The 26,513-nt window shown below is 41.8% G+C and overlaps 1 protein-coding gene across 2 annotated transcripts; it reads left to right on the forward strand.

Moving 5' to 3' along the window:
* Positions 1-1,438: 1,438 nt before the first annotated feature.
* Positions 1,439-25,397, forward strand: arap3 (ArfGAP with RhoGAP domain, ankyrin repeat and PH domain 3). 2 transcript variants are annotated; one of them, XM_083686175.1, is made up of 34 exons: positions 1,439-1,559; positions 8,228-9,335; positions 9,831-9,868; positions 10,005-10,087; positions 10,207-10,283; positions 10,495-10,731; positions 11,128-11,197; positions 11,414-11,534; positions 12,000-12,184; positions 12,428-12,534; positions 13,342-13,541; positions 13,990-14,075; positions 14,361-14,540; positions 15,283-15,427; positions 15,973-16,077; positions 16,547-16,703; positions 16,825-16,927; positions 17,163-17,361; positions 17,566-17,629; positions 17,847-18,010; positions 18,386-18,598; positions 18,879-18,987; positions 19,456-19,603; positions 19,784-19,852; positions 19,946-20,020; positions 20,220-20,337; positions 20,651-20,779; positions 20,971-21,107; positions 21,284-21,366; positions 21,478-21,513; positions 21,783-21,852; positions 22,165-22,302; positions 22,469-22,507; positions 23,604-25,397. In XM_083686175.1, the coding sequence occupies exons 2-34, from the start codon at positions 8,305-8,307 to the stop codon at positions 24,063-24,065; spliced, it is 5,178 nt and encodes a 1,725-aa protein (XP_083542301.1). In that variant the 5' UTR covers positions 1,439-1,559; positions 8,228-8,304; the 3' UTR covers positions 24,066-25,397. The 2 variants fall into 2 exon arrangements, with proteins under 2 accessions (XP_083542301.1, XP_083542302.1); XM_083686176.1 differs by having other exon boundaries at positions 21,783-21,846.
* The last annotated feature ends 1,116 nt before the right edge of the window (positions 25,398-26,513 follow it).

The raw sequence follows: 26,513 nt of genomic DNA on the forward strand, positions 1-26,513 counted from the left end.
TACGAGTGACTTTTCTATATTTATTCTGAAGTAAAAATTCCCATTTGGAGTGCATTGTTTGTTTTTCTGCTGTGATAAGGAGCATTTATGTGAAACTGTATCCTTTTTCATACATAAGACTGCAGCTTGGGCCAATCCTCAAAATCTCTATTGTCTCAGGCACTTCCTGTTTCCCATTGGGCCACTTCCTGTCTACATCAGTCAGATTGTTTTTTTTTCGGCAACGGAAAGGAAACTCCACTGTTGTCTGATTTCTCACATAAGAGCCTCACTTCTTCTACCTAACAGTTCATTACTTCCGCGAAAAACATCTTCCATTTTGAGTCATCAATTTAAGAATACCCTGGCTATATTTGGTATACAGTACACGTGTTACCATGGGTCTTAGTCTGGTGCTAGTCAGTCTGGTGCTAGGGGTGTCATTGCCACACCATGGGCCATCCTCTTGATTGCAGTCATACACATTAACCCCATTGTGTTGATCCACAAATGTCCCAAGATCTGTGCTTGGCTCTTCTCTATCATAAAGTATACATCTGATCAGTAGTCCAATACAAGGTCCATACCAGGGGAGGCTAGTGGAGGTAGAAATTGGAGAATGGTCTCTACAATGAGGCTGTCCTCCCATTTTTACCTCCACCAGCCTCCCCTGGTCCATACATCATAGTCTATAATTGTATGGGGCCCTCCTGCACATCTTGATATTGAAACAATATGAATCATATTATCTAATTGATGGTGCTCAGGCATATGTACTATTCCAACAAACACCCAAATTATTGCATTTCTCTACTTACAAATGCAATGTAGACAACAGATTGATTTATTGTTCGATTTTTTTTTCATTAGTCAAGACAATTGACTAATGTAACCCTTGACCAATTAGCTTACGCTTTACAAATTGCAACATTATAGGCCCAATAATCTTCCACCCAACAGTCTGAATCTGCCACTTTGTTTGGTAAGCTGAGGGTTGGGGCTGGGGAAATGCAACCACTCTCAAATTCATAGAGAGGTCTATGAATGTAAGGACTGACAGTCCAATAAATCGACATGACATCACATAAGGGTCTCACAATATTTTGAAGATATACATTGTTTGTTTAGAAAGACAACATAAACGAAAGAAAACATAAACAATAATGACAACCTTAGGTTTGGGGTCAAGATGTAGGCGTCTAAGCACATAAGGCATTTGTAATTGTAAGTTATATTCTTCTTAAGAATTAATTGAAATCGTAGAAAATGATTGATTGAAAAAACGGTTGACTGAAATGATTGTGTTTGTGCGGCAGGAAATCTTCCAGATTGTGTATTAAATGAGACGAGGAATATGTTTTTGAACAGGAAAAAAGTCGGCCAAATTTCACCCACGCCCTTCCCTTTAAGATCTCCTTGATACTTTGCGGAGTAAACTAACCATCGCGACAAACTTACCGACAGCACTTAGGCTTCCTCTGCTGAAATCATGAGAGCACCCCGGCATAACTGAGGGATTCAGTAATCATTCATACATTTTCTATTGGGATACTAACTAGGGACCACAAGACACAGCGAAGGTAATTAAAGATTCTTAACTATTTGATTGGATTATCTCACTCACGGATCTCCTCAAACTCCTACCGTGGGCGAGATCCATGAGATTGATTGAGGACAGAGCATAACACTGATTTTATTATTCAGCAATGACGAGGTAATAAACTATCCTATTTACTGTCAAAGTTCTCGTTTTTACAGTTACTGAATTACCATGTCATTTGACATGCCGTTCACTTAGCTTCAGGTTGCTATTGATCATGGTAAAGCATCGCTGAAACTGAACTGCTGCAAGTAAGTTACTGCGTGCAGTAGCCCACCGGCAGTCGCATTTTTACAGTGAATTTATGATAAGGATTTAAGAAAATATGTTGTATTCAACCATACACTTTGATATGTTATAAGTTATATATGTTATAGCACTGTTAAACAAAATAAGTATTGTCTTCACTAGCCTAAATTGTAAATTGACAAGAATGTACCTATTTAATTTTGTATCACAACGAACCACATTATGACAAAATGTTACACTTACCCGTTATATCCCCAACCTCACTCTTGCATTATCAGTTTGCAGACCCAGCCCATAGGGGAGGGGGTCTCAACATCCTTTTCCATGAGTGGGTCTTTGAATCTGACAGTTGTAGAGCTTCACAGCTGAAACCTGATTTAATCACGAACAGCCAACCATTAATTTGTAAGTTATGTGTTAGACTGCAAGCGAGCGGCCATAACAAGTTTAAAAGAATCCCTTGTGGAATTTGCCAATTGACATACTTACACGATTTTAGCTCTATTTAAGATTCTCCAGAGGCATTTTTTATTTATCCTTTTACAATATGTGTTTACATGAAATGCCATGAGTATACTGCTATACTAGTTGACCAGTGCCATCTTTTTTTAAATTTTTTATCAAATCACAGATGATACAAAATAGGCCTGTCACTCTCAGAACTGCTTGAGGGAACCTGACGTTTTTGTATGTTGTTTGTATGCACACCATTACACTAAACAGAGAATTTGACCAATTGAACCATTTTTATCAAGCGTAGAGCCATCTTGTTTTATGCGATGGCCCAAATGATATGGCATAGAGTGAAATACAGTATTAGGATTTAATACACACAATCTCTGATGAATTGCCTCAGGTTTCAATTTCTCAATCTCTAACATGGGAATTGGTCTGAGGCCTGAGTTCTATTCACTTCACTTGTTTTGTTCTGTTTCCCCTCTCAAATGTGTCACGTTGCAAACAAATTATTTCCACGGACTGTGAGAGCTAGACAGGATGCCAGTCATTAGGCCTAAGTTGTTTTAAATCCAAATGAAACAAATTTTCCAAATGTGTTCCTATTTTTGGTGTTTGTCACATTGTGTTATCAGCTTTTACGTTTTCACAGCGATTTATAATATTTGCCTGTGACTGTAATTACACCATCATCTTGATCTTGATCTGGGAAGGATATTGTGTGTCTCTCTCTCTCTCACACACACACACGCACACGCACACGCACACTTCGGAAGTGCGCAGAACCCTATGCATGCCCTTCCTTTGCACTACTTCTTCTATTTGCACTGCATGAACAGGCACATATGGGTCCCTAAGACTCCATTAATACCCTAACCCCCATCTCCTAACCCTAACCCTTGTGTCACCATAAGAAGTTACATAATTAAATGCCAAAATAAATGGATAAGAAACCGTAAAGCTTTGCACTCATCACCATCATCTTATGTCTAATTGCAGATACTGACTAAGGTCAGGAGTGTGCAGTAAGTAGTATGCCTTTCCTTAACTTCTAAGATTGTATTCTTATCTGAACTAAAGATAAAGCTATGTACAAATCTACAGTATGTTTCATATACAGACTTTCTTTCTTACTGCAGGCACAGAGTGACCCAATTAACCACTACCTTTTTTGCAGTACACTCACTGGTAATTACATATAAGCATAGGTTTGCTGAAGCAGCTGAATTCACACTAGCTGAATGTTGTTGTGTCTTCCAAAGAAGAAAGAGTGGGTTTGACAAAACACTGTGTCTCAGTCAGATGTCCAGTTCTGAGAGCCCAAAATGTGACTGAGCTAGCGAGCGGCCCAGCCTGTTAGCGAACACACAAGCATGTACTGTCATCCCTAGGCAGAGCAGTCATGGCCAGCGCTGAACAATGACATATTGTGTCTCACAATAGTGCTTCACTGTTATTTATATACACCCCCCCCCCCCCCCGCACCATGCATCCCAGAGGCCTCCTTGAATCCTCCGTTTTGCAAATTGCTTTGGGCTCTACCGCTTCCACTAATTGTTTGACTTGAAGAACCATGCAGTGGACCCTGGGAGTTTGGGACATATCTGGGTGATCATCATGTTTAAATGTGTTTGTTTCCAATGTATAGCAACATAGGGGACATACTGTAAGTGCAGTGCTGGTGACCGGTTTACATATTGGTTAGTCTAACATTTATCATGTATATATCTTGTGATATTATGTACTATAATGTCATGTCCTGTCTGCTTGAGATAGCATGTACAGACTCCTTTAGATGCTGACAGCTGGTGTTAATAAACCATACTAGTGAATCAGTTACAGTGATGTCCAGTGTTACTTTGCATATAACCCCCTCTGTACAGAGCACGCTTTATTTTGCAATGCGTTGCATAGCTGTGTAATGCAATTAAGTCCATACAAACAAAACAGTGCTAATGCCTCTGTGATGTAAGTGTTGTCAGAGTATGGATTTGTAGGTGGAACCCATATCGTGCCTTGTATAGTTGTTATCATGTCTAAGTACTCCTGCAATGAAAAACAAACTGAGTGTGCAAGCCTCTGTCAAGATCTTCGTTACTTCAGATGTTTTTATGTAAAGAAATAACATTTGAATGAAAAGTAATGTCAGGCAGATGTGAACAGTGGAACGGGGGAGAATAGTAGTCTACTCTGTATTTACTGAAAATAAACGCACTGCTGCAACAGGAGCACAAATATGTGTGAAAGCTCCATGCAGTGTATTTAACCAGTCCCAAAACAAATTAATTATTTGTGCACGCTTTGTCATATTTGCTTTGTCTCTGGAGTCAATTATACTTCATTGAAGATGTTCCATGTGGAACCTAAATGAGCAAGTCATGTCAGTGTTTCATCATTTTAATATGACACGTGTTACCAACTGGTTTACAATATTTACATTTATTCATGAACCAGAAATAATTAGCAACTCTCTGATGGCCACTTGTATTGTTTAATTGGAGCAGACCCCCCCCCCCCCCCACACACACACACACACACACTGTTTTAGAACAATACCCTATGAAAGTGATGTCATGGGAAGTAAGAAAGCCTCAGCTGTCAGAGATTTATGTCATCCCATCGATACCAACACCATCTCTCCAAGCCCACCAACACGTCATTTGTTCATTCATTCATTCAGATCCCCATTACCTGTTACATTAGCAACAAGTACTCTTTCTGAAAACATCCCAAAACAATCATCAATAAAAGTAGACTATTGACAGTTGTGTTGTTGCCTCTCTTTGTGGTGTCACAGGGATTTGTTTGTGCCCTGCTCTATCCTAACATCTGGGACATTCTCTCCCTTCCTCTCGAGTGGGAGAGGAGGGTGTGGAGCTGTGTTTTCCTCAGTGTTTGAGAGACAGCTGTATCCTGTATTTTCAGTTGCTCTGACAGGGGCCAGATCGCTAGCCCAGATAAAGACTATATTGGTGGGGGAGAGGAGCGGTATAAAGCCAGGCCCAGTTTGTTTGTTTGTTGCAGGCAAACCCAGAACGATCAGATGTTGTTGGAACTGACTTTCATTGTATATAACACTCATGTATCATCGGGGCCATGAAAGACTCATGGGAATGCACTGTGATGGATATTACGGTTAATATTAAGTCATGCTTTGTGAGTCACTGTTTGGTTATTCACAGTAAATCTTAGTGATCATCTCTGTTTCTTTCCTGCTGAAGTCTAGCTTCTCTGAGAATGTCTGTTTATCTCTGAGTGGCTTTCTCTCCACCCCCCTCCTCTGTTATCTCCCCCATCACCCCCCCCCCCCCCCCCCCATTACCTCAACCAACCCTACACCTTCACCCTCTCCACCCACATGTCCCCATTGCCTCCCCCAACACCTCCCATATTAGGGACCCTTTTTCACTAGTGTTGCAGTGGACATTTATGGCGGAGTGTACCTTTTAAAACAGCATTGTTCCCTCACGTCTTGCTCGCAGTAGCCAGAGCAGAAGTTGTGGTCCAGTGCAGACACTATTTTGTCATCGAACAATCTCCTCTAAATGTTGTCTGGCAGAAGATTTGACAAAAGCATTTATGTATCAAAAGAGAATGTCAAAGTTGCTCTAATGTAATTTGTCTTTTATGGGAGCTGAAACAAAGGACTTTAAGACAATTGTTGTCAACACAGCCAGGAGACTCCAGTTATAGAAACATTTAGATTTTGTTTTTAAAAGGGCAATCTGGAAATGGTACATCCATTTTTGGACTTTTGAATTAATGATATATGGTCCTTGACTAATATATGATTCTTGAAGAATATAACTTATGCTTTGGGAGCTTAGTACAACTGTCTTACCCATCAGAACGCAAAATATAAGCTTGTTTTACTCCATTGTTTGTAACTGTAAACAAACACTGTATAACTTCAAAACATGGTTAAAAATCATTTTATAGATGGTCAGTCCTTACATCCATAGCGCAATAGATGAATTTGAGAGTGGTTACAATTATCCAGCACCATCCCTCAGCTGGTTACCAAAAAAAGTGGCAGGGAGAACGCTTTGTCATTGTTTGAATCCCAGATTGGCCCTTTAAGGAACAACAGAGTATGCAAGGGACAAAGAGAGCCTAAATCAAAGTTGACAATGCTGCTCCGAAAATGCTTTTGGTGTTCTTTTGATCACCATGCATGTAGTATCTAGATCTATCTCAAGTAGTTCTAGATCTATCCCAAGTAGTTCTAGATCTATCCCCAGTAGTTCTAGATCTATCCCCAGTAGTTCTAGATCTATCCCCAGTAGTTCTAGATGTATCCCAAGTAGTGCTATGCGCTGTAGATCTGTTTTCATGCCTTCTGCAGTGGAAGTGGGATGGGAGGGACGATATCCTCTGCGGTGTTTCTGTCCCGCTGCTTTCCTCAGGTCATGCTTTATCAGGCCAGTTCATGGGCTTCCTGCCTCTGCTTGCTGTACAGCTAGCCCAGTGTACCAGTACGCAGGAGCCAAAGGTTAACCTCCAGAGTGCAGACAAAGGAAGAGTAGGATGTGACTCATATAGCTCCTTTCAGCAGCTTCCCAGTGCCTGCCTTGCCTCCCTACTGGCTCTCTTTACTGTTCAAGGGTAGAGAGACCATCAAGTATCAATGGCTGTCGTTGCTCTGTACAGTGCTTATACAATTATACTGTTGCTAGATTATGTTTTTGTTTTCTCAAGGCTGTCTGTTGTAAGAGTAGGGATTTACAGTCTGGTGCCCGTACTCTGGAATGTTTTGATAGGAATTCTTATTTTTCAGTCTACCAATGCCTTCTGGAAGAGAGAGGATCAGGATGAGTTAAATTTGTTTAGAAATAGAATACAAAATACAGTATTAAACCTGTTCTATACCCCTATCTGTTGTAATGGAATGGAGTGGACCATGTGTGCCTCCCCCTCACAAGCTTGGAAAAAGCGCCTCACTCAGCCTTGAGATTCTCCTCAGTACTGTGTTCTCAAGCTGAGTCACCCATAGGGACACACACAAGTCAGGGAGAAGTATCCATTAAAACGTAACGCATTCCAAGCTTTTTCAGGAATTGTCCACACTGAGCTTTCAAAGCAATGCCCCCCTCCCCACAGCATGCCTCACTCTAGCTGCAGGCTCTGGTCTCCTTATACTATTTGTCCAATCTTTCATGCTGTTTCTCATTTGCTCAATGTACCAATTCATGTTAGACAAACATACAATAACTAATTATTAAAGGTGTTGAATCAATCAAATGCCCTGAGAAAGTCTTTACCAATGAATCAAGTAGGTGACATCATTTGTAGTCATTGTTTTAGATGTGATTTTACTGGGCATGATGCATGCAGCTGATGCAAAATCCTGTGTTCTTATAATTCTATGATGATGCTCATGGTCGTCTTGTGTAACATCCCTCCTGCCATCTCCACAGAGGCTTTACAACTTTACAAGCCCATTTCTGAAAGGAACAATCAAAAGGCTTTGTCTGATCAATGACATCAGCCTTTGTTTCAAATATGTGATTTTAAGAGGCTGGAAGAAGGGTCGTGACCTCCTGGCGAAATGTCACAGTTATGCCATTTCAGTCCGAACAGCCCTCTTTCATGAAACATGGAAAACCTATTAACCCCTTCCAGCCCGAGTCATGTTTCACACAGCATGTGGTTGTAAATTAGGTGCTGACCAACGGGATGGCTGAAATGTGATTGAGATGGACACACTCCCATACACACACCACTTTGATGTTAACATCATGATTTCAATTACAGCTGGGATGGGAAATCAGTGTTATGTGATGGCTATGGTCAATCATGTACAACTATTACCTTGCATACCAGTAGTAAAATGATGTGAAATATTTCTTTAGTTAGACCAAGTGACCAAATTAAACAGCTAAACTCTCTATGACCAGGTTAATATATTATCATCTCAACAAATCTTTCTGTATTTGCTTTCAGATGGAGTGGAGTCTGTCCCGCCTTTAGGGCAGTGATGGCCGTTGAATTGCCCACTGGCCGAGACCAAGCCCAAGCCCATGTACGTGATGGCAACAATCGATGGAGACACGGACGTTGAGAACCTGCTGGCAGCCATCCACCTGGAGAGGTACCTGGAGACGTTCCACCAGTCAGGCTTTCTCTCGGCCAGAGACTTCAGTCACCTAGACAATGAGGCTCTCACCAAGCTGGGCATAACTGCCACCGGACACAGGAAGCGGATACTGAGACTGATTGGCCACATCCAGAGAGCCAATCAGCATCAAGCGACGACCGAGCCCTTACTTGATCGCTGTCAGTCAGAGTCGGATATTCACACGGGACAGCCTGGGCAGTCGGTAGGACCTAGGTCCCCTCAGGGGAGTGGTAACGTCATTATCCCCTTTGAAGCGTTCCGGAATAGCTCCGTGCCAAATCTGCCCACCATGCTTATGAACTCGGGGCAGGAGCAGAGCAACACTGTGGTAAAGCCCATACCAAAACCCAGAACTGTGTTCCACAGACACAAAGTGGAGCCGCGGCTCTCCGCTCCGACACCAGAAACCCAGCTATCTAGAAAACCCTCTCAGGAATCTTTCTGTTTCACTGTGTTGGAAGGATTGAATTCAGGGGAGACCAGTGTGGACTCCCCAGCGCCCACCCCCACCCCCACCCCCACCCCCACCCCGAACCAAAGACGGAGCTTGACTGAAAGGAGGTTGAGTAACTCTGCGTCATCTGAGTCTGGTGGGGTGCTGCCCCCCGTACCACCAAGGCTAAACCGAGGGATTCCCCCAGCCATGTTCAGGGTCTCCTCATCCCCCGGACAGACAGACCAGGACCAGCCCCTAACCCCGCCTCTCTCCTCTTCCCCCTCCTCCCCTTGTAACTATGACAACACTGGATTCTCCTCCTCGATGTCCACCTCCCCTCCCCACTCCCCAGGTGGTGGAATTGAAATGGTCTCCAATGAGATTTACTGTGGCACTTTACCTGGCACTGTCGCCAGTAGTGGACGCACACAATGCAACCAGTCTGTTCCTTTACCACCACCTCGGCAAGCACTGGATATTACACCTGAAAGAAACAGGTACACATAGGTTTCATGTCATAGCTACAGTATACATCATATAGAATAGTACAGTCTCTCAAGTACTTCTCTGAAGTATTTCATAAAAATTGAAGTTCCAAATCAGTATGGAACCATGTATTGAACCATGTATTGTACACACACTAGTTCTGGATCGGAGCCTCCACCTTAAAGAGAGAGTTCACTGTTTTACAACTTATAGTCAGATGGTTCCTTATGTTGAAAGTAGTCTATGGGCCATGAGAAACTGTAATCTATAGTTGGTTAAGTCACTACTAACTTCAGTTCACTTTAGCCACCGCTAACAAAAAACCTATGGAAGTGATAGTGGAACAAAAACAAAGTTCATAATTTGTGGCCAAATAACCTAAAAATAGTCAGAGAGTTTATTTGAGGTGAACCTTTTTTTAAGGAACCCATCTCATCTGAGGTGTAAAATAGTGAACCTCCTTTAAGGTCCAAAACAATAACAGATATTTTGATTTCTGTCCACAGCACTTTAAATAACAGCACCTCTAAATCTCCCCATGGAGGTAAGTATTGCATGCCTCTGTATGTGAGTAACCTCACAGATATTTTCATGTTTCATACTCTGAGCATGTACTATAGTATATACACTCCCCTAGAGGTAATAGTTTTTTTTTAGATCATTTGCTTCTTCCACCCTAGTCCCTATTGAAGACCCAGAGGAGGATATCAGCCCATACTGTGGAACAGTTTTCCAAACCAGGCGACAACTTCAACAGACTGAAGTGAGTGTGTATGAACAGGTTACACAAAACTCCATCAGAAATTCTGCATTGTGTCTCGTTTTGGTGGTCAAAGGGCACTCTTAACATTGATGCATATGCTATCTCTTGTGTATGCCAAGGCGGAAAGGACAAAAAGCGAGGGAAGGACAAAAAAGGATGAAGATAAGCAGGGGGAGGATCATTTGGGAAAGATTGGGTAAGATTAGTGTGTCTGAGGAGACAAATGCTTCTAGCTCTCCAGAAATACATTAGTTGTTTGCTTATAAAACTCTGACCACAACTCTTATGGAGAAAGTAGCCTAGATTTAAAATGCTCTCAGCTCTCTCCATCTTCTAAATCCAATTGTCCAACCCAGCAATTGCTAACTGCCAATATATCAACCAGGAATTGAAACATGTCTTTCCAGGGTACATAAATTATCCTGGACCAAGCGTCTATCCCACGCCCTACATAGCGAGTCCCAGGGATACTCCACTGTGGGGGAGCCGGCACCCCCCCCTCGCTGCCTCTCCCTACCCCCCAATCTGTACCCCTCAGAGCTCGACGAGGACCAGACAATCTCGCCCTACGCCAGCTACACCTCCTTGTCGGAGCGGACGGCCCCCATCATCTGTGGCTGGCTGGACAAGCTCTCCCCACAAGGGTACGCCTGGCCCGGGCTGCTCCTCCTCTCCTCTCCTCGCCTCTCTTCCCTCCTGAGGGACTACTGTCTGTGCTTCGTATCTGTCTTCTCCAAGCGGTGTGTCTCCTCTTCCTCTTCCTCTTTCCCCACTGTTTTTCCGGTCTCTGTTGTGTTTTCTTGCAGTACAAGTTGAGAGGTCTTTAATATACAGTAGTTGTAAGTCTACAGTACTGTCTGTTTCCTTTTTTTTCCTTTTCAATGTTACTGATTAATTATTTTATCAAATCAATGATGTTGTAATCTGGATGTCAATATTGATGTACAGCAAATCACAATAGATCACAATAAATAATGTCTTATTCTGGTGATTTTAATCAATTAGTGTGGGTCACTGTCATCTTATATTTGGTGTTCTAGGAACTACGTTTTCCAGAAGCGCTATGTGAAGTTTGATGGCAAAAATCTGATGTACTTTGGCAGTGAGAAGGTATGGTGAAACGTTGAAGATTTTATGACCTCTCCCTATTGTACTACAGCATCCTGTCTCTGCTTCAGACTTTGGGGTCTACTACATTATGTTACTTCAAGGTCTTTGCATAAATGGACTGTATAACATTTTCATTAAGAGAAGTGGCAATGTTCATTATTGTGTATGTTCACCAGTGCTTAAACATTTGGATTTAACAAATCTCTTCTCTTCAAGGATGTATACCCAAAAGGAGTGATTCCATTGGCTGCTATACAGATGGCCCGGGCAGCCAAAGATAATAAATTTGAGATAGTGACAAGTCACAGGACATTTGTCTTCCGGGCTGATAACGAGGGTAAACGCAGCACTTCAAAACTCACTCACAAGCAACCATAAAACCAGAGACCAGTTCTCAAAGTAAACAAGCAGAAACATCATGTGATTGCCACTAACTATAGAGAAAAGTGCAAATTCACTCTTGCATTGAGTAAATGAAATGCGAATGGTAAGAAGTTATTGGTCAACAATAAACTTCTTACTATTCGCATTTCATTCACTCAATGCAAGATGTTAATGAATGAGTCGAAAAAGCCTCTGAAAACAAATTCACCCATCGAATTTCAATGAATTCCTTGCATTGATTAAAATTTTAATTCACCTCGAGTGTTAAAACTAGCTCACGTAGTGCTCTATAAAGCAAAGATTTAAATGTTTTATTTTTGCACTTGGATTTAGGGTAGAGAGAATTGGGACAGCATGTACTGTATGAGTTTCTACATGAGCCAACAGCCAATAGCACTTTTTGGAATGCCCCCCCCAGTCCAGAGACACAGGTGGTGCAGTACCCTGCAGGAGAGGGTGAAGGAACAGCTGGTGTTCGGCCGTCCACGGTTCGGCCCTGGCACCCACTGCCAGAAGAGCGGCTTCCTGGAGCTTAAAGGGACCAAATCCAAAATCTACACCGCCATAAATACAGAGCAAGTCTGGCTGTACAAGAGCGAGCAGGTGACTACACTTTTACAAAATACAACAAAATAAATATATTTTTAAAAATAAACATCAACATTACCTGTGAGCACTAGCACCAGTCAATGGTTTTTTGTTCCCTCCCCTAATGGTATTGGTTGTTAAATTAGCATTTGCACAGAGTTTACCCTTTTGTATTGTAATAGAGGGCAGTTTGTATTCTCATGGACTAACATTTCTTGCTTCATGAGCTCTAATTTTCACTACATTATTCCACTGCAGTGTTTTAAGAATGGCATTGGAATCACTCTGATAGAGGCCAGAGGAGCTACAATCAGAGATGGCAAACACAAAAGCTTTGACCTCATCACTCCATACAAAGTCTTCAGGTCTGTGTTTACAATTACATATACACTCACCAAACACTTTATTAGGAACACCTGTACACCTTCTCATTCAGGAGGTGGTGTAATGGTGTGGGGAATGTTTTCTTAGCACACTTTGGGCCCGTTAATACCAATCAATCATTACTTGAATGCCACAGCCTATTTGAGTATTGTTGCTGAACATGCGCATCCCTTCATGGCCACAATTTACCCATCTTCTAATGGCTACTTCCAGCATGATAATGCACCATGTCACACTGGTTTCATGAACATGACAATGAGTTCAGTGTTCTTTAGTGGCCTTCTCAGTCACCAGATCTGAATCCAATAGAACAATAGGGAGATTCACAGCTTGAAAGTGCACCTGAAAAAACTGCAGGAATTGTGCAATGCAATCATGTCATCATGGGCCAGAATCTCAAAGGAATATTTCCAACATCTTGTGGAATCAATACTACGAAGAATTGAGGCTGTTTTGAGAGCAAAGGGAGGCCCTACCCAGTATTAGTATAGTATTCTTAATAAAGTGTTTGGTGAGTGTATTTTACTGATAATGTTTTTGAATTCTCTTACCACAGTAACATAATAATAGTACTTAGTACTGTGTAGTGGGGGGGGCATGTACTTAGTACTCAATAGTACTACAGACATGGTTCTGCAGTTTTTTGTTGTTCACAAACTCCCTACACAGCACCCTCAATGAACCTGAATACAAACAGAAAAAAAAAAGTTGAACAAAACGTTACTGGATACCAACTGGTGCCAACTGGCACTCAACCTACTGTATGCTTTCTTTTCCCATGGGCACAGCTTCACAGCAGAGTCGGAGCGTGACAAGAGGGATTGGATGGAGGCTCTGCAGGAGTCTATAGCGGAGACCCTCTCTGATTACGAGGTGGCAGAGAAGATCTGGTCCAACCGGTCCAACAAGATCTGTGCCGACTGCAAGGCCATCAACCCCGACTGGGCCTCCATCAACCTGTGTGTCGTCATCTGCAAGAACTGTGCAGGTGAATTTAACTGATTGGACGACACCTGTTCAGGACAGACCTGGGTCAATAAGTACTGTGGCTGTTGGATGATTTTTTTTTTTATTGGAGACTTCATTTACCAACTTCTTTTTATAGACAGACACACACACACACACACACCCCTGTATCCTGTGCATGTGACCAATAAACTTTGCCTTGACTTGACTTAATGTCAGGCCTTGATGTCTTATCAATGCTTTTTCAACAACCACAGCAGTGACTCACAGAGCACCCCATTCTCTCCTGTTGTATCATGCTCACCTGTTCTAGGTAAAGTGTGGTTTTGGCCCAGAATTGTTTCATAGCAGGCTACACACCTTAGTCCCATGGCTTGGAGGCTGCACCTGAGGATCTTATTTCCAACACAATAACATTGTCTAATGCCGTAAGAGTGATTGTGGGGCCTTTTGTGTTCCTCTGCCTGCAGGTCAACACAGAGGTCTGGGGACAATGGTGTCTAAAGTACAGAGCTTGAAATTGGACACCAGTGTGTGGAGCAACGAGATTGTGCAGGTGGGGGGCAAATTCAGGGACAGTGTATGGAGCGAGTTAGCCGCAATAATTCTGTTGTCAAATGGTAAAATTCTGTACAAAAATACAGTGTGCTGATTTTCGAACATCCATCACCAGTACATGGATCATATGATGATAAGAAGAGAAAGTAATGATGTGCAAGAATACAATGTCTGACATTTGTGGTGAAACATCCCGATATGAAATGAGGACTCAAGTGTACTAATAATAATAAGCCCTCCGCCCCCCATGTGGTTTGACCGTTATGTTATCTGTGTGAGGCAGCTCTTCATCATGCTGGGCAATGACAGAGCCAACGAGTTCTGGGCTGCCAGGCTGTACCCGTCAGATGAGCTGGACTGTGACGTAGCCCCGGACCAGCGGAGGGAGTTCATTATCCACAAGTACCGCGAGGGCCGCTACCGCCACCCCCAACCTAGCTACACCCAGGAGGAACTGCTCAAGGTACAGTACAGGCAAACAAACTGCAAATGTGAGAGGATTCAACGTACCACATTGACGTTGACTATCTTTTGTTTGAGTTACTTTGCAATGACTTCTATTGGTTTTTGGTTGAAAATGCTAGTTATCAGTTAGCAAGTTAGCAGATAGTGACAGTGCCAATGTAAACAGAACCAAAGTGTGTAATGAAGTCTGTTCTGACTCATTTCAGGGTAAGGAACCAAATATGTGATTTTGTTATTTGGATGAACTATCCCTTTAAAAACACATGGTTCTCAACCTTTTTGCTCTTGTCGGTATGTATAGAATAGAGTTACACTATGGCTGCAACGTTTCCAGGCTACCAGACTTTTTATCCCAACAATAATGAAACGGAATGTGCTTTGAAACAGGAACAATTACGAGAGCAGATAAAAGGGTAGACAGTGAACGGGGGGACTTCATGGAATTTGGGCTGAATGTCCTGTGGCCGTGAATGCTTTTAGTGGTGCGTCTGCTGAGTGTGTGTGTGTGTGTGTGTGTGTGTGTGTGCGCACGTGTGTGTGTATGTCTGTGGCTGTGTCCGTGTGCTGGCCTGCACATGTTTGTGTTTGTGGAGGTACTGGTGGAGAGAGTGTGTGTTTGTGTTTGTGGAGGTACTGGTGGAGAGTATGTATGCATTCAATGATCTCTGTAATCCCTCTGGCCAAGTAACGTGGATTAAAGTGCTAATCTGATGGGGTGACCCCATCTCCTTTCCCCACAGGCGCTGTGCACTGCTGTGACTGAGCAGAACCTGCTGAAGACGGTCACCCAGATCTTTACCGAGGCGGAGGCGGCCCGTCTCTCCGACTCTAATGGCTATGACAAGCATCTGTCTCTGGACTACGTACACACACAGGGCACCTCAGGTGAGGGCTCTGCCTGCTGGACTAGGATGCATCCCTGTGTGTGCTTCACATTTGGAAAGCTTTCAAATAATTACAGCATGGTTCAGTTGAAAGATGACCTCATACATGTGTTTGGCCTGTGAAAGCAATTCTTAAATGGATGTTTCTGTGTTGAATGACATGAATAGATGGTATATTGTACATTTATAGATTTTTTTAAGAGCTCTGCAAGTGCGATGTTAGAGACCATTTCTAAAAGGGCCCTTTTTGGTGTGCGCCTTTGAGACTTTGTAGAGTTCCTTTCAGGGTGCTTAGAGGTTTTTTTTTTCCAGTGCATTTTCATTCAGACTGAGAGGTAACCTGGAAGCATGAACAGAGAGTACAGACTGAGAGCAGTTGTGATAAATGACCATGCTCTGTATGCCAGCCTAGTGAGTAAAAGATTAACAACGTGAGAGCTATCTTTGCCTAGAGAGAAGAGCAGAGCAAAAGCACTGGATGCATAAGTTCTCCATTTCGTCTTTTTTTATTTATTTTTTTACTAACTCTCTGTCCTCTTTGATCAGATCCCAGTGTGTATGATGAGATTATGCAGCCCGTCCTGCACTCTGGCTACCTCTACAAGTCAGGCTCGGTGAACAAAGGAACATTATCCCGGAAAACCAGAGAAGGTAGGCGACTATGTGCCAGCACACCACTTGGCACAGGTTGAATAGAGGAATGTGCTTCCTCAGTAACATCGGTATAAAGGCCTTTTAACAACAAAGTACTCCACGGGACAAAATCCTTCATCAGACAGACCAATACATTCTGTTGGAAATAGTGCTGTTAGTTTAGTGGCTATTCGTGTTTGTGCCGTTAGTATTGTGATTTTTTTTTATTTATTATTATTATTAAAAAAAGGTGATTTCTACTTCTACAATTTTCTTATGGTAAACATTTTTCTTATAAAAAAACTTAAATTCAATTTAGTTAATTTCCATTTATTGTATTATGTATTAAAGAATATCCATATTAAAACAAGGCTAGTTGATATTGATTAGGAGTCTTTTTCTGTTGCCCACATGCTCCCATCATAACATTCTGACATATTATTTCAAAGAAACGCTAGCAGCTGTATTTCTGGCTTGCAAACCCCAGATTTCCAGAAGTTCTGGTGCACGGTGGAGAGGTCCCTTCTGTTCTACGAGTCTGACAGATGTGCTGAACCAAGTATGAAGATCCATGTAAAAGACATCCTCTGTTTAGGAGTCAGCAGGCCGGACACCTGCAACAACAACAACGGTTTTATTGACAGGTGAGATGTCCAATTCCATTTGAAACCAATGTGGAAAAATTAATAATATAAACATTGAAAGTGAAAGACTGTTTTTATGATTTATGATTTCTCCTCTGTTGTTCTCCTACTGTTATCTTAGGTTTCGCTATACTTTTGAGCTGTATCTTTCCTCAGAGAAGCTCTACCAGTTTGGCTTGGAAACACCTGATGCACTGCACAGCTGGGCCAAGGCCATTGGAAAGGTATCAACAATTTTTTTCATTTAGTTTTTCTGTATTTGATTTATTTTATTCTATTGATTTTTGATTATTTTGTTTGCCCAGTGCCCACTGCTGATACCAATTGCCAGATACCAATTGCCATGTTATTTTCATAGCTCCTTTTTGCTCAACGAACAACGTCAGTTAATTAGCCTGATATGTGTTTTCTTTGGTGCTCCATGTTTTACTTTACAATTTCCTGTGCTGTCTTCCTCAGGCCACCACACCCCTGAGCTGCCATTGCCTGCTGGCGCGGGACTTTGAGCGGGTGGGGGTCCTGCGCTACAAGGCCATGCTGGATCCACAGCAGTGGAAGGAGGGCTACTTTGTCCTGCAGAAGTCGAACCTCTTCATCTGCCCGGGGAACGACGGAGCTGCAGAGGACATCATCAACCTCAAACGGCTGCAAGAGCTCAGTGAGTGAAAGACTGGTACCAGTGTGGTCATAATGTTGCTGAAATGACGTTGGGTAATTTGAGACAGACCATTGAGACAGACTTCTGTACTCCAAGTGCCCCGTGTTCAACCTTCTCATGTTCTTTGAGAAAACATTCATACATAAGTACATAAATGTCATAGAACTGATGTATGTTTGGTCTGTATTTTTCTTTGTCTCTCAGGTATATCCTCTGAGAATGAGAACCATGAGAAGAAGGACATCCTAGTTTTGGTTGAAAAAGGAAGGTCAGTTCTCAGTTTTGCCACACATACAATAAGATGTATAACCTTTCCTGGGACTTGAATGCTTGTGTTAACTCCCGGAGCTAATGCCGAGGCTTCATCTCAGCAGGCTAACACAGTTTTGTGGCCCATGGATGACCTAGGTTCAAACCCAGTCGGTCACATTTGTCATAGGAGCTAGTTTGGCTTGCATTGAGACAATACCCACTTTACCCTCCAGGACCCTTCATCTCCAGGGTATGGGACGGACAGACTTCTCACTGTGGTACACAGACATCCAGAGAGCTGCAGGCGGGAAGGGCAACACTCTGAGTGAGCAGCAGCTAAGCAGGAATGACATCCCCATCATCGTAGACAGCTGCATCGCCTTCATCACACAGTATGGTGAGGAAAAATTCTGTATTAAGTGTTTTATGGATCCAGGACTCCTTGGAAAACAGTGACACTTGGTACTAAGTGGTTAAATAAATAAAAATGAAATAAATTAAAAGGATCAAACTAAAATGGTTGGTAAGTGATAGACACCGGGGGAGGTGATGCGCGTCATATCAATGTAAACACTAATGCAAATAACCTTACTGTAGTTTGATGGGTAAATGTCTCATGTCAATGCTATACCTTACATGACATATCTATCTACCAGGGGAGGCTGGTGGAGGTAGAAATCGGAAGACAGGACAAGCCTTCCCTGTTATCAACCTGCAATTTTGTTAAAGTTTCACCCCACTGAATGCAGCCCTGATGTAATCTGCTCCTTAGGGTTAGGCCATGAGGGTATCTACAGGAAGAATGGTGCCAAGTCCAGGATCAAGCTGTTGATGGAAGAGTTTCGTAAGGACGCCAGGAATGTGAAACTACGGATCGGGGATAACTTCATCGAGGATGTGACGGACGTGTTGAAGAGGTTCTTTCGAGAGATTGATGACCCTATTTTTATGGCAGACCTGCACCCCATGTGGAAGGAAGCTGCCAGTAAGTGATACCACAGAACAGCTTGTCTTAGTATTAGCACTTTCTGGAGCTGTGAGAACTAATGCTATACTATTAATCTTGGAGTTTTTGCTGGGGTTTTTCTTAGTGTATTTATATTTCGAATTTCCAGAGGTGTTGTCGATTAATTGATACATAAAGTGATTTTTGTCACATTTGTTGTGAGGAAGATCATAAACAAAACATTCTCTCTTGCTGACTTATTTTTTGTCTATCAGCTCAACTCCATAACATTTGAATTGTCCCTCTCACCCCCCCATAGAACTACCCCTCCCAAAAACCCACCGTCTGGACAGATACAAGGAGATCATCCGCAGCTTACCCAGGGTGAACAGGACTACGCTGGCCGCGCTCATCAGCCACCTCTATCGGTCAGTAGCCTCCAGCCACAGTTCCTTCTTTCGATGTATTACCATAATCTACTGTATACACCTTATAAGTCATTGTTTATTCCATTCAGACCCCTGAATAACAAGTCATATTTTGGTCACAGTTTACTTTATTGTTGGGTGCATAACACACTATTGTATGTAGAGTACAGTATTTCACATTTATTGATGCACTGTTTTTGTGGTTATAGTCAAAGTTAGAACTGGGATTATTGCTGTAAGTACTGTGTTGCAATGAGTAACAGCATCAAGGTGATGCAAAACACATCATATAATCACTATTCCAGGAGGTAAATATAAGATTGTCATTTGGATATCTATGAGAATTTAAGGCACAAAATAATTATATGCTGGGATCATACGTATGGTGGACTGATGAGAAATGTACTTGAAAATTATTTTGAATAAAGTACTCCTTTTAATAACATTTGTTCTCTCTCTGTGGACCAGGGTGCAGAAGTGTGCCGACCTCAACCAGATGTGCACCAAGAACCTGTCCCTGCTGTTCGCACCCAGCCTCTTCCAGACAGACGGGAAAGGAGAGCATGAGGTGAAGATCGTTGAGGACCTCATTGACAACTACTTGTATGTCTTTGACGTGAGTATGGCAGATCTATTGTACGTATTATGTTTTATAAAACCAAAGAGCTATGAGATCATGATCCAGTCAAATAAACCATTGCTTTATCAATTTAGAAATTAGGTAGTTCATCTTAGTTTGCTTAAATCAAACCTGAGTATTCATGTTGTATACGCATGTTTGACTTTATTTGTTCAGATCGATGAGGAGCAGCGGACCCAGATAGAACTAGAGATCAGTCTTATCACCACCTGGAAGGACACACAGGTACTTTAACATGTCATTTTCCAAGGGAGGACTGATAAGTGAAGTCATGGCAGATTACAGATTTACACATGGGTTTCTCTCTGTCCTCTCCAGCTATCTCAAGCAGGTGACTTGATTATTGAGGTGTATCTGGAGCACAAAATACCGGACTGCTGTATCACACTAAAAGTAAGTGCAGATTATTTTCTTTCTTTCTTTTCTTTACATGGAGAGGCGATGATGTGTCATTTCTGTAACAGTCAGACAATTCCCATGCCATGACACATTTAGCCACATGGTGGCGCCTGGTCACCAGCCACCACCCAAACTGCTGGCCCTGAATGTTCTTAGAGAAACTAGGAATCTAAAATGACCATGATGTGGACAGGTATCCCCAACTATGTCTGCTGAGGAGCTGACCAACCAGGTCCTGTACATGAGGAACGTTCCCGCTGGGGAGAAAGATGTCTGGCTGACGTTTGAAACAATAGAGGATGGGCAACTTGGTGAGCGCATGTTTTTCTGAAAGATGAATCGAAATAGAAACAGCTTAAAATAGCTTTTAGCTCCAACAACAAACACATAGCCGCACTGCAAATAATCAGAACTGAAATTATGATAACACGAACTGAGAATAATATGATACCCTGATATTTTAGAAGACTTGAAGAAGGTTGTTAGAAATGCATGCAACTAAACTGTAACACAGTTTCTGTCTGACACATGAAGTCTTTGTGATGTTAACCATCACATAATGCTTAACCAATGAACAGTTGCAAGTTAACAAAGATTTATCATTTGTTTGTCTTTTTGTCCCAGAGCGGCCTTTGCATCCCAAAGAGAAGGTCCTTGAACAAGCCCTGCAGTGGTGTAAAATGGCTGATCCAAGTTCTGCTTATCTACTAGTCAAAAGAGTACCCAAAGGAGAGGGTATCAACATCCTCACAGGTTAGCACAGCTCACAGAAATACAATAACAGGAAGGTCTGATAGCTTGGTCCATCCAAACAGCTACAGCTGAATGACTTTCATTGATTGGTATATTGTATGTTATATGATTTATTGATTGGTGTATTGTATTTCATATGATATCAATATGCACTTTAAGCTCATGGCAGTGGTATGTTTTTTTGGTCACAGCCTACAAGAGTGAAATAACGAAGGTGGGAGTTCTGAAGTGTCGTGAGGAGCCGCCCAAACTTCTTCAGGGGAATAAGTTCCAGGAACACACATTTCAGATTAAAGATCACAAGCTGCTGCTGTTGAAAGACAAAAAGGTAATTTCTGCCCTTATTGTCTTTTTTGTTTTTCACTTCCTACATGTGGGTTATTTGATACAGGTTGTCATAGTAAACACAAGCAGAGCTGATACAAGAGATATTACAGGTAAATGTCAAGATTTGATGCGGCCTTTAGATGTTTTTCATACAATACAATTGTTCTGTTCTTTCAGAGCATCAAGCCTGAGAAGGAATGGGCATTGAAATCTATGAAGATCTACATTGGGATTCGGAAGAAGCTGAAAGCACCCACAAAGTAACATACATTTATATTTACGCCCCAATATTCCAGATGTATTTCAATTTCCTCAAAAATACCAGTTGTACGTCCACTTGTAAAAGCAGTGAAATCTATTTTTATTTTTAGATGGGGTTTTACAGTGCTGATGGACAAACATCAGATGTAAGTACCGTAGTCACTAGTTTTTAGTTTCCTATCCTACCATATTGCATAGAATTGAAACGTGTTCATGGATACATCATCTTTACCTACCCTGAGAGATTTGCTCAGAATTCCTCATCATACTGTATGTTAGATCATCTGACATGCAATAGGATATGTTATGTAAATGGTCTGCATTGTTTTGGTGGGAGTGTGGAATGCCTGATGTTGATCGGCTGCTTCTCCCCACCCGTTTCAATGTTCAGCTAATCACTGCTCTGTGCCCTCAGGTACCTTTGTTGCTTTTGTGAGTCAGACCTGTGGGACTGGATCACTAATTTCCTCAAAGCACAGGTGTGTGTAAGTTCCCGCCTAAAGGTTTTGGGTTTGTCTGCACTGGTATTGTACAGGAAAGTGGAGAGGCTATGGAAGAATAAACATTTAAACCCTCCAAGACCCTCAATCTCTCCAGATTAGTACAGATGCATAATCTGTATAGAAATACAAGATGCTCTGAATAATTATAATTTACGATCCATTATTGTCTTGCTTTTCCCCATCAATTTTAGATATTGTATATGTTTCACCTAGACCTAGTACTTCATCTTTAGGTAGCCCATTGGAAAGTTAGCACGACTATATGTTTCAATGGTCATGTGATTCCCTCTGTAGAACGATGACCCCCGACCCCCAGTATTAAGGCGTCACTCCTCCTCTGACATCTCCAAGCAAAAGTTCGGGACCATGCCCTTGGTGCCCATACGAGGGGATGAGAGCAACTCAACCATGCTTTCAGCCAATCAAACTCTGGTGCGTGCAAGCATGAGGCAACTGCCCTGCTGTCTCTTACTGTAACCCTTTAAGATTTAGTGGTATTAGCATTTTGTATCACTGTGTTTTTAGTCCATCACATACAATAGTGTTCACCATTCTTCTGTTGCTCATGGGGTGCACTGGTGTTGTTCTTTCTCTGCAGCGTAAATTGCACGCCAGAAGGACCCTCTCTATGTTCTTTGTAAGTACTGGATACACACACACTGGTTATTGTTTGCATGCTGTTTGGTTCTTCATACATTTGTACACTAACCCTAACTGGAGCAAGTGGTTGCAGTTGAAGATGATAGTCGGATTATGAGAGTGTCAAAATAAAGTGGGGCCTATTGTTGGACTGTTTTACTATCTTTCTATTCACTATCATCTAACCAGAAACTAGTTTAGAATTCAACTCTCAACATGAACATAGTAACCAGTTTCCCCTGAAAACAACAGTGAATTCCAAATTACTAATATGCTGTTCTCCATAGTTTTGCGATTGAAACTCTTCAACATCTCTCAAATAGGCCTATCTGTTTACAGTGTTGTTCCCTTACAAATGTAGTTGGTTCAATCTGCCAAAAACCTCTCCTCCCATTCCTGCTGGAAGCCTTGGTTTCCTGCGATGACATCATCAGGATGCTGGTGGGGATGTTTGAAGTGTGTACAACAGGATGCATAGGGAGGAGAGATTGTTCTCCAGTATTGTTCTATGGCCCCTAGCCTTGAGGGAAGGCTGGAAGCTTATAGCAAATTCCTCCTGTGTGTCTTCAGAAACGGCCTGGCTATTGCTGTAGCTACCCCAGCCCCAATGCATTTACAAGTGAATTGTTTTGCTAGAATTTACCTTTTGTTCTCAGTGTATTGGCCAATTATCTTGAGGTTGTCACTTGTGATACTAAAACAATGGGCACGCCTTACGAGAGGAAGTCTGTTTGTTTTTTTGACATCACTGGAAGGCAAATCCTCTTCCACATTTCTCCCATTAACCACATGCTTTTTTGTTAGCGTAATTGCAGATGATCTCCTTAATACCCATTTTCATTCAAATCATCCCTAACAAATACATCTCAACCTTCTTCTGATAATGTGAAAATCGTAATTTTTGTAATGTGCTTTAATGCCAAGTCGCTTTGTACATATATAATCAAACATACAAACCTCTATCTGTGTTAGCTAGTTTTCCAGATGCCCAAAGCGCATTACATTTTATGGGGGAAATTCACCTTGTGAACCGTAGTACCCACCCATTAGATATTAGTTAGGAAATCACTTATCTCTTTTGGTTCTCCATACAGCCAATGAAGGTTCAGCAGGACTCTTTTGAGGAGCGTCCAGAGAGCCCAGAGCCCCTGTACGAGGAGGTGGGGGACTTTGGCCTGCAGGTCCTCAAGTCTCTGGAGACCAGCTTCCTGTCCAGCAGCAGCTCCGACACCCAGGAGGTTCCTGAACGGCCCCTGAGCCTGGCCCTGGGCCCCAGGAAGACGGCCTCTTTGGACCGCATGATCGGGCCTAACCCGGTGCGCTCCCTGGGCGGGGATGGCCTGCTGCTGCCTCCTGGTGGTGGTGGCTCACTGGACACCCTAGTGGTGAGCCCTGACTCCCACAGCCCGGAGCTCTGCTCGCCCTTGCAGCCAGTGCCCAGGAGGAGGCAGCAACACGGACCCTGCACCCCATCTCAGGAGTTGCTGCTCCAGGAGCTCTCATCTGTCTTCACCAAGAAGACGGACGAGAAGCCACCTGGAGAGCATGTCATCTGAGGACAATTAAAGCCACAATCCTAAATTTGTGAAGCCGTTTTTGGCATACAGAGTTCTGTCTATGAATTTGAGAGTGGTAACATTTTATCCAACCACGTCCCTCAGCTTGTGGCAGGGCTGACGTTGTGTTGTTTTTTAAAATGAAAGATTGTGGGTTTAAAGTTATGTGTTTACGTACAGTGGAACGCACATTGTTGACAGTACAGGGAACGCTGTATGCCAAGGATAGATGTGATGTAACAGTGATGATGACAAATGGAGGCATTCATTGGCCAAACTAGTTTTGTTAATTTTCTGGAAATATCAGTGCATTGTTACAGTAGCAATACCATTTGTCAGATATAAATAACTAATATCCACTTTAGAAGCTCTGTAATGTTGTGCTAGCACTAATAATTTTGTTCAAGCTTTTATAATGTACATATCCATTCAAAACGTTTTGGGATAGATGCTTCTTGCATAATAACGACCCTGCTCATTGCTTTAGCTATTAATATTGGATTTATTGAATCACTCTTGAAGAAGAGATACACTGTATATAAATATTCTCATATAATATGCTTCCTTGACAGTAATTCATTAGGCATTAAAACTCATTTCATTAGTCGTTAAGGACTGGATTATACTGTAAACTTCCATACAGTCTCTGTATGTATTAATTTATTTATTTGGAATATTTTGTCTTTTTTGGTGAAAACTGTGAAAGGGTAACATAAAGAGCTTTGCTTCTAGGAATCTACTGAGAGCAGCCTGTGTCTGGACAGTAGGTGGCAGTGTAGATTCATGGTTTTAAGATGGTAAAGCTATATTTTATGTTTTATTCCTATGCGCAACCTTTATATGATATGAGTACAGCCAGAGTATAATTAATAAATGATTCTAGAGTCTAGGTTTGTATTCATATTTCAAAATTCCCCTTTCAACTACAAAGTCTTATGCCTCTTGATGAAAATGCCATACTCATGTAATCATCCTTTTTATTAATCCAAACAGGTGATTAGGTATTCCAATAATGTACTTCTTCATTGCCAGGTTGTATAGAATGTCATGATATTGAATGTGCTTGCATTGTCCATTCCATTTGTTTTATTCAAAATGTGTCATTGCTCATATGTCACTGTAAATATTGTACATAATTCCATATGCCTGCTGTTACAATATTCAGTATTTTACTCTTTGGTTGTTATAGAACGTATCATGTACATGAAGGATTATATTAAATGTGATATTGTTTTGTTTTATAATTTGTGTCCAATGTCTTGATTTGAAACAATTGGCCAGTTGTATAACCTTGCATGTTTCACGTCACCTTTTATGCATTTTACATGCAAATACTTCTCTGACAGTTGGCAGTGTCTGGCGATGTCACTAGTACTGCAGGGCTTCAGAGACGGCACAAGGTATTGTTATCATTAAGAAACCAGTGCAAGTCACACATCAATGAAGAAACTGAGATAACTCTGTTGCAACTTGTCCAATTCCAAATTTAACTCTCAAACAATTGCAAATATTCTGTATGATGATGGTCTTGTTTATGTGACCGACACGTTGCACCTGGAATATATACATTTGTGTTTATTTATCAACTATAGGCTACACAGTGAGCAAAGTTCATTAAAACTATCAGTGGTCACAGGGACGTTGAAAACAAAGAGGATCGATTATAAGCGTTGGCACAAAAAAACAACTCTACAATCCAGTCAATCCAAGTCATCCTGGCTGCTAAATCACCTTTAAGTGTAATCTTATTATCCTAGCTTTTAGCAGGATGCTGCCTAAGTAAAGTGATCACCAAAAGGTGTTGTTGCCCATCCCTTAAGTGACACTTTACCCTCAGGTGCCAGCAGCCAAAGATCTGTGCATGTTCTGTGGCTAAAGACAATTAGGAGAAATATCTTCCTGTTTTTACTTCCTGGTCATATATTGAGTCAGTGTATTTGTGTTTGTTTTACAATTCCAATTATTAACACAAAAATATGTGTTATAAACTTAATCTTTTTCAACTGTATGTCAAGTTCATTGCTGTTATTTTAAGATTTGTGTCCAGCTATTAACTGGTCATTGTAAACTATATGATAACACCTGTTAAGATGTTTAGCAAATGTTTCAGTCAAAAAAACTTTACCATATGTCAGATCAATAATCAGACCTAAATTTGATAACGTTGAACATCCTTCTCAAGTTACCAAAGCAATGGTTTCCATTCACACAAAAAAGCATGCTCAGTTTGTATGATTTCTTGGACAAAGTTGAGGGTTTTCGTGTGCTTGTAGCATGTGGCTGTCTGGCTCAGAGGAGGGAGGGAGAGAAAAGACAAGCCCCAACAAGAGCTTAGAGGATTAAGTTCATTCTCACTGCCAGTCCGTCACCTAACGGGTGCCCTGCGCCAGGCTTCTCAATGCGCTGCAGTGTTTTGTGATGGCTGATTCAGTCCACTGAACAATAATA

This window comes from Argentina silus (genome assembly GCF_951799395.1).
Source record: "Argentina silus genome assembly, chromosome: 15".
In the NCBI taxonomy this organism is placed as follows: domain Eukaryota; kingdom Metazoa; phylum Chordata; class Actinopteri; order Argentiniformes; family Argentinidae; genus Argentina; species Argentina silus.

Excerpts from the sequence above, each read along its gene's own strand:
- arap3 (XM_083686175.1), top strand. The coding sequence starts at position 8,305 with ATGTACGTGATGGCAACAATCGATGGAGACACGGACGTTGAGAACCTG. Across the intron at positions 17,630-17,846 it reads GTTTTGGTTGAAAAAGGAAG|GACCCTTCATCTCCAGGGTA; the intron begins GTCAGTTCTCAG and ends TTTACCCTCCAG. Across the intron at positions 20,780-20,970 it reads GGGTATCAACATCCTCACAG|CCTACAAGAGTGAAATAACG; the intron begins GTTAGCACAGCT and ends TTTTGGTCACAG.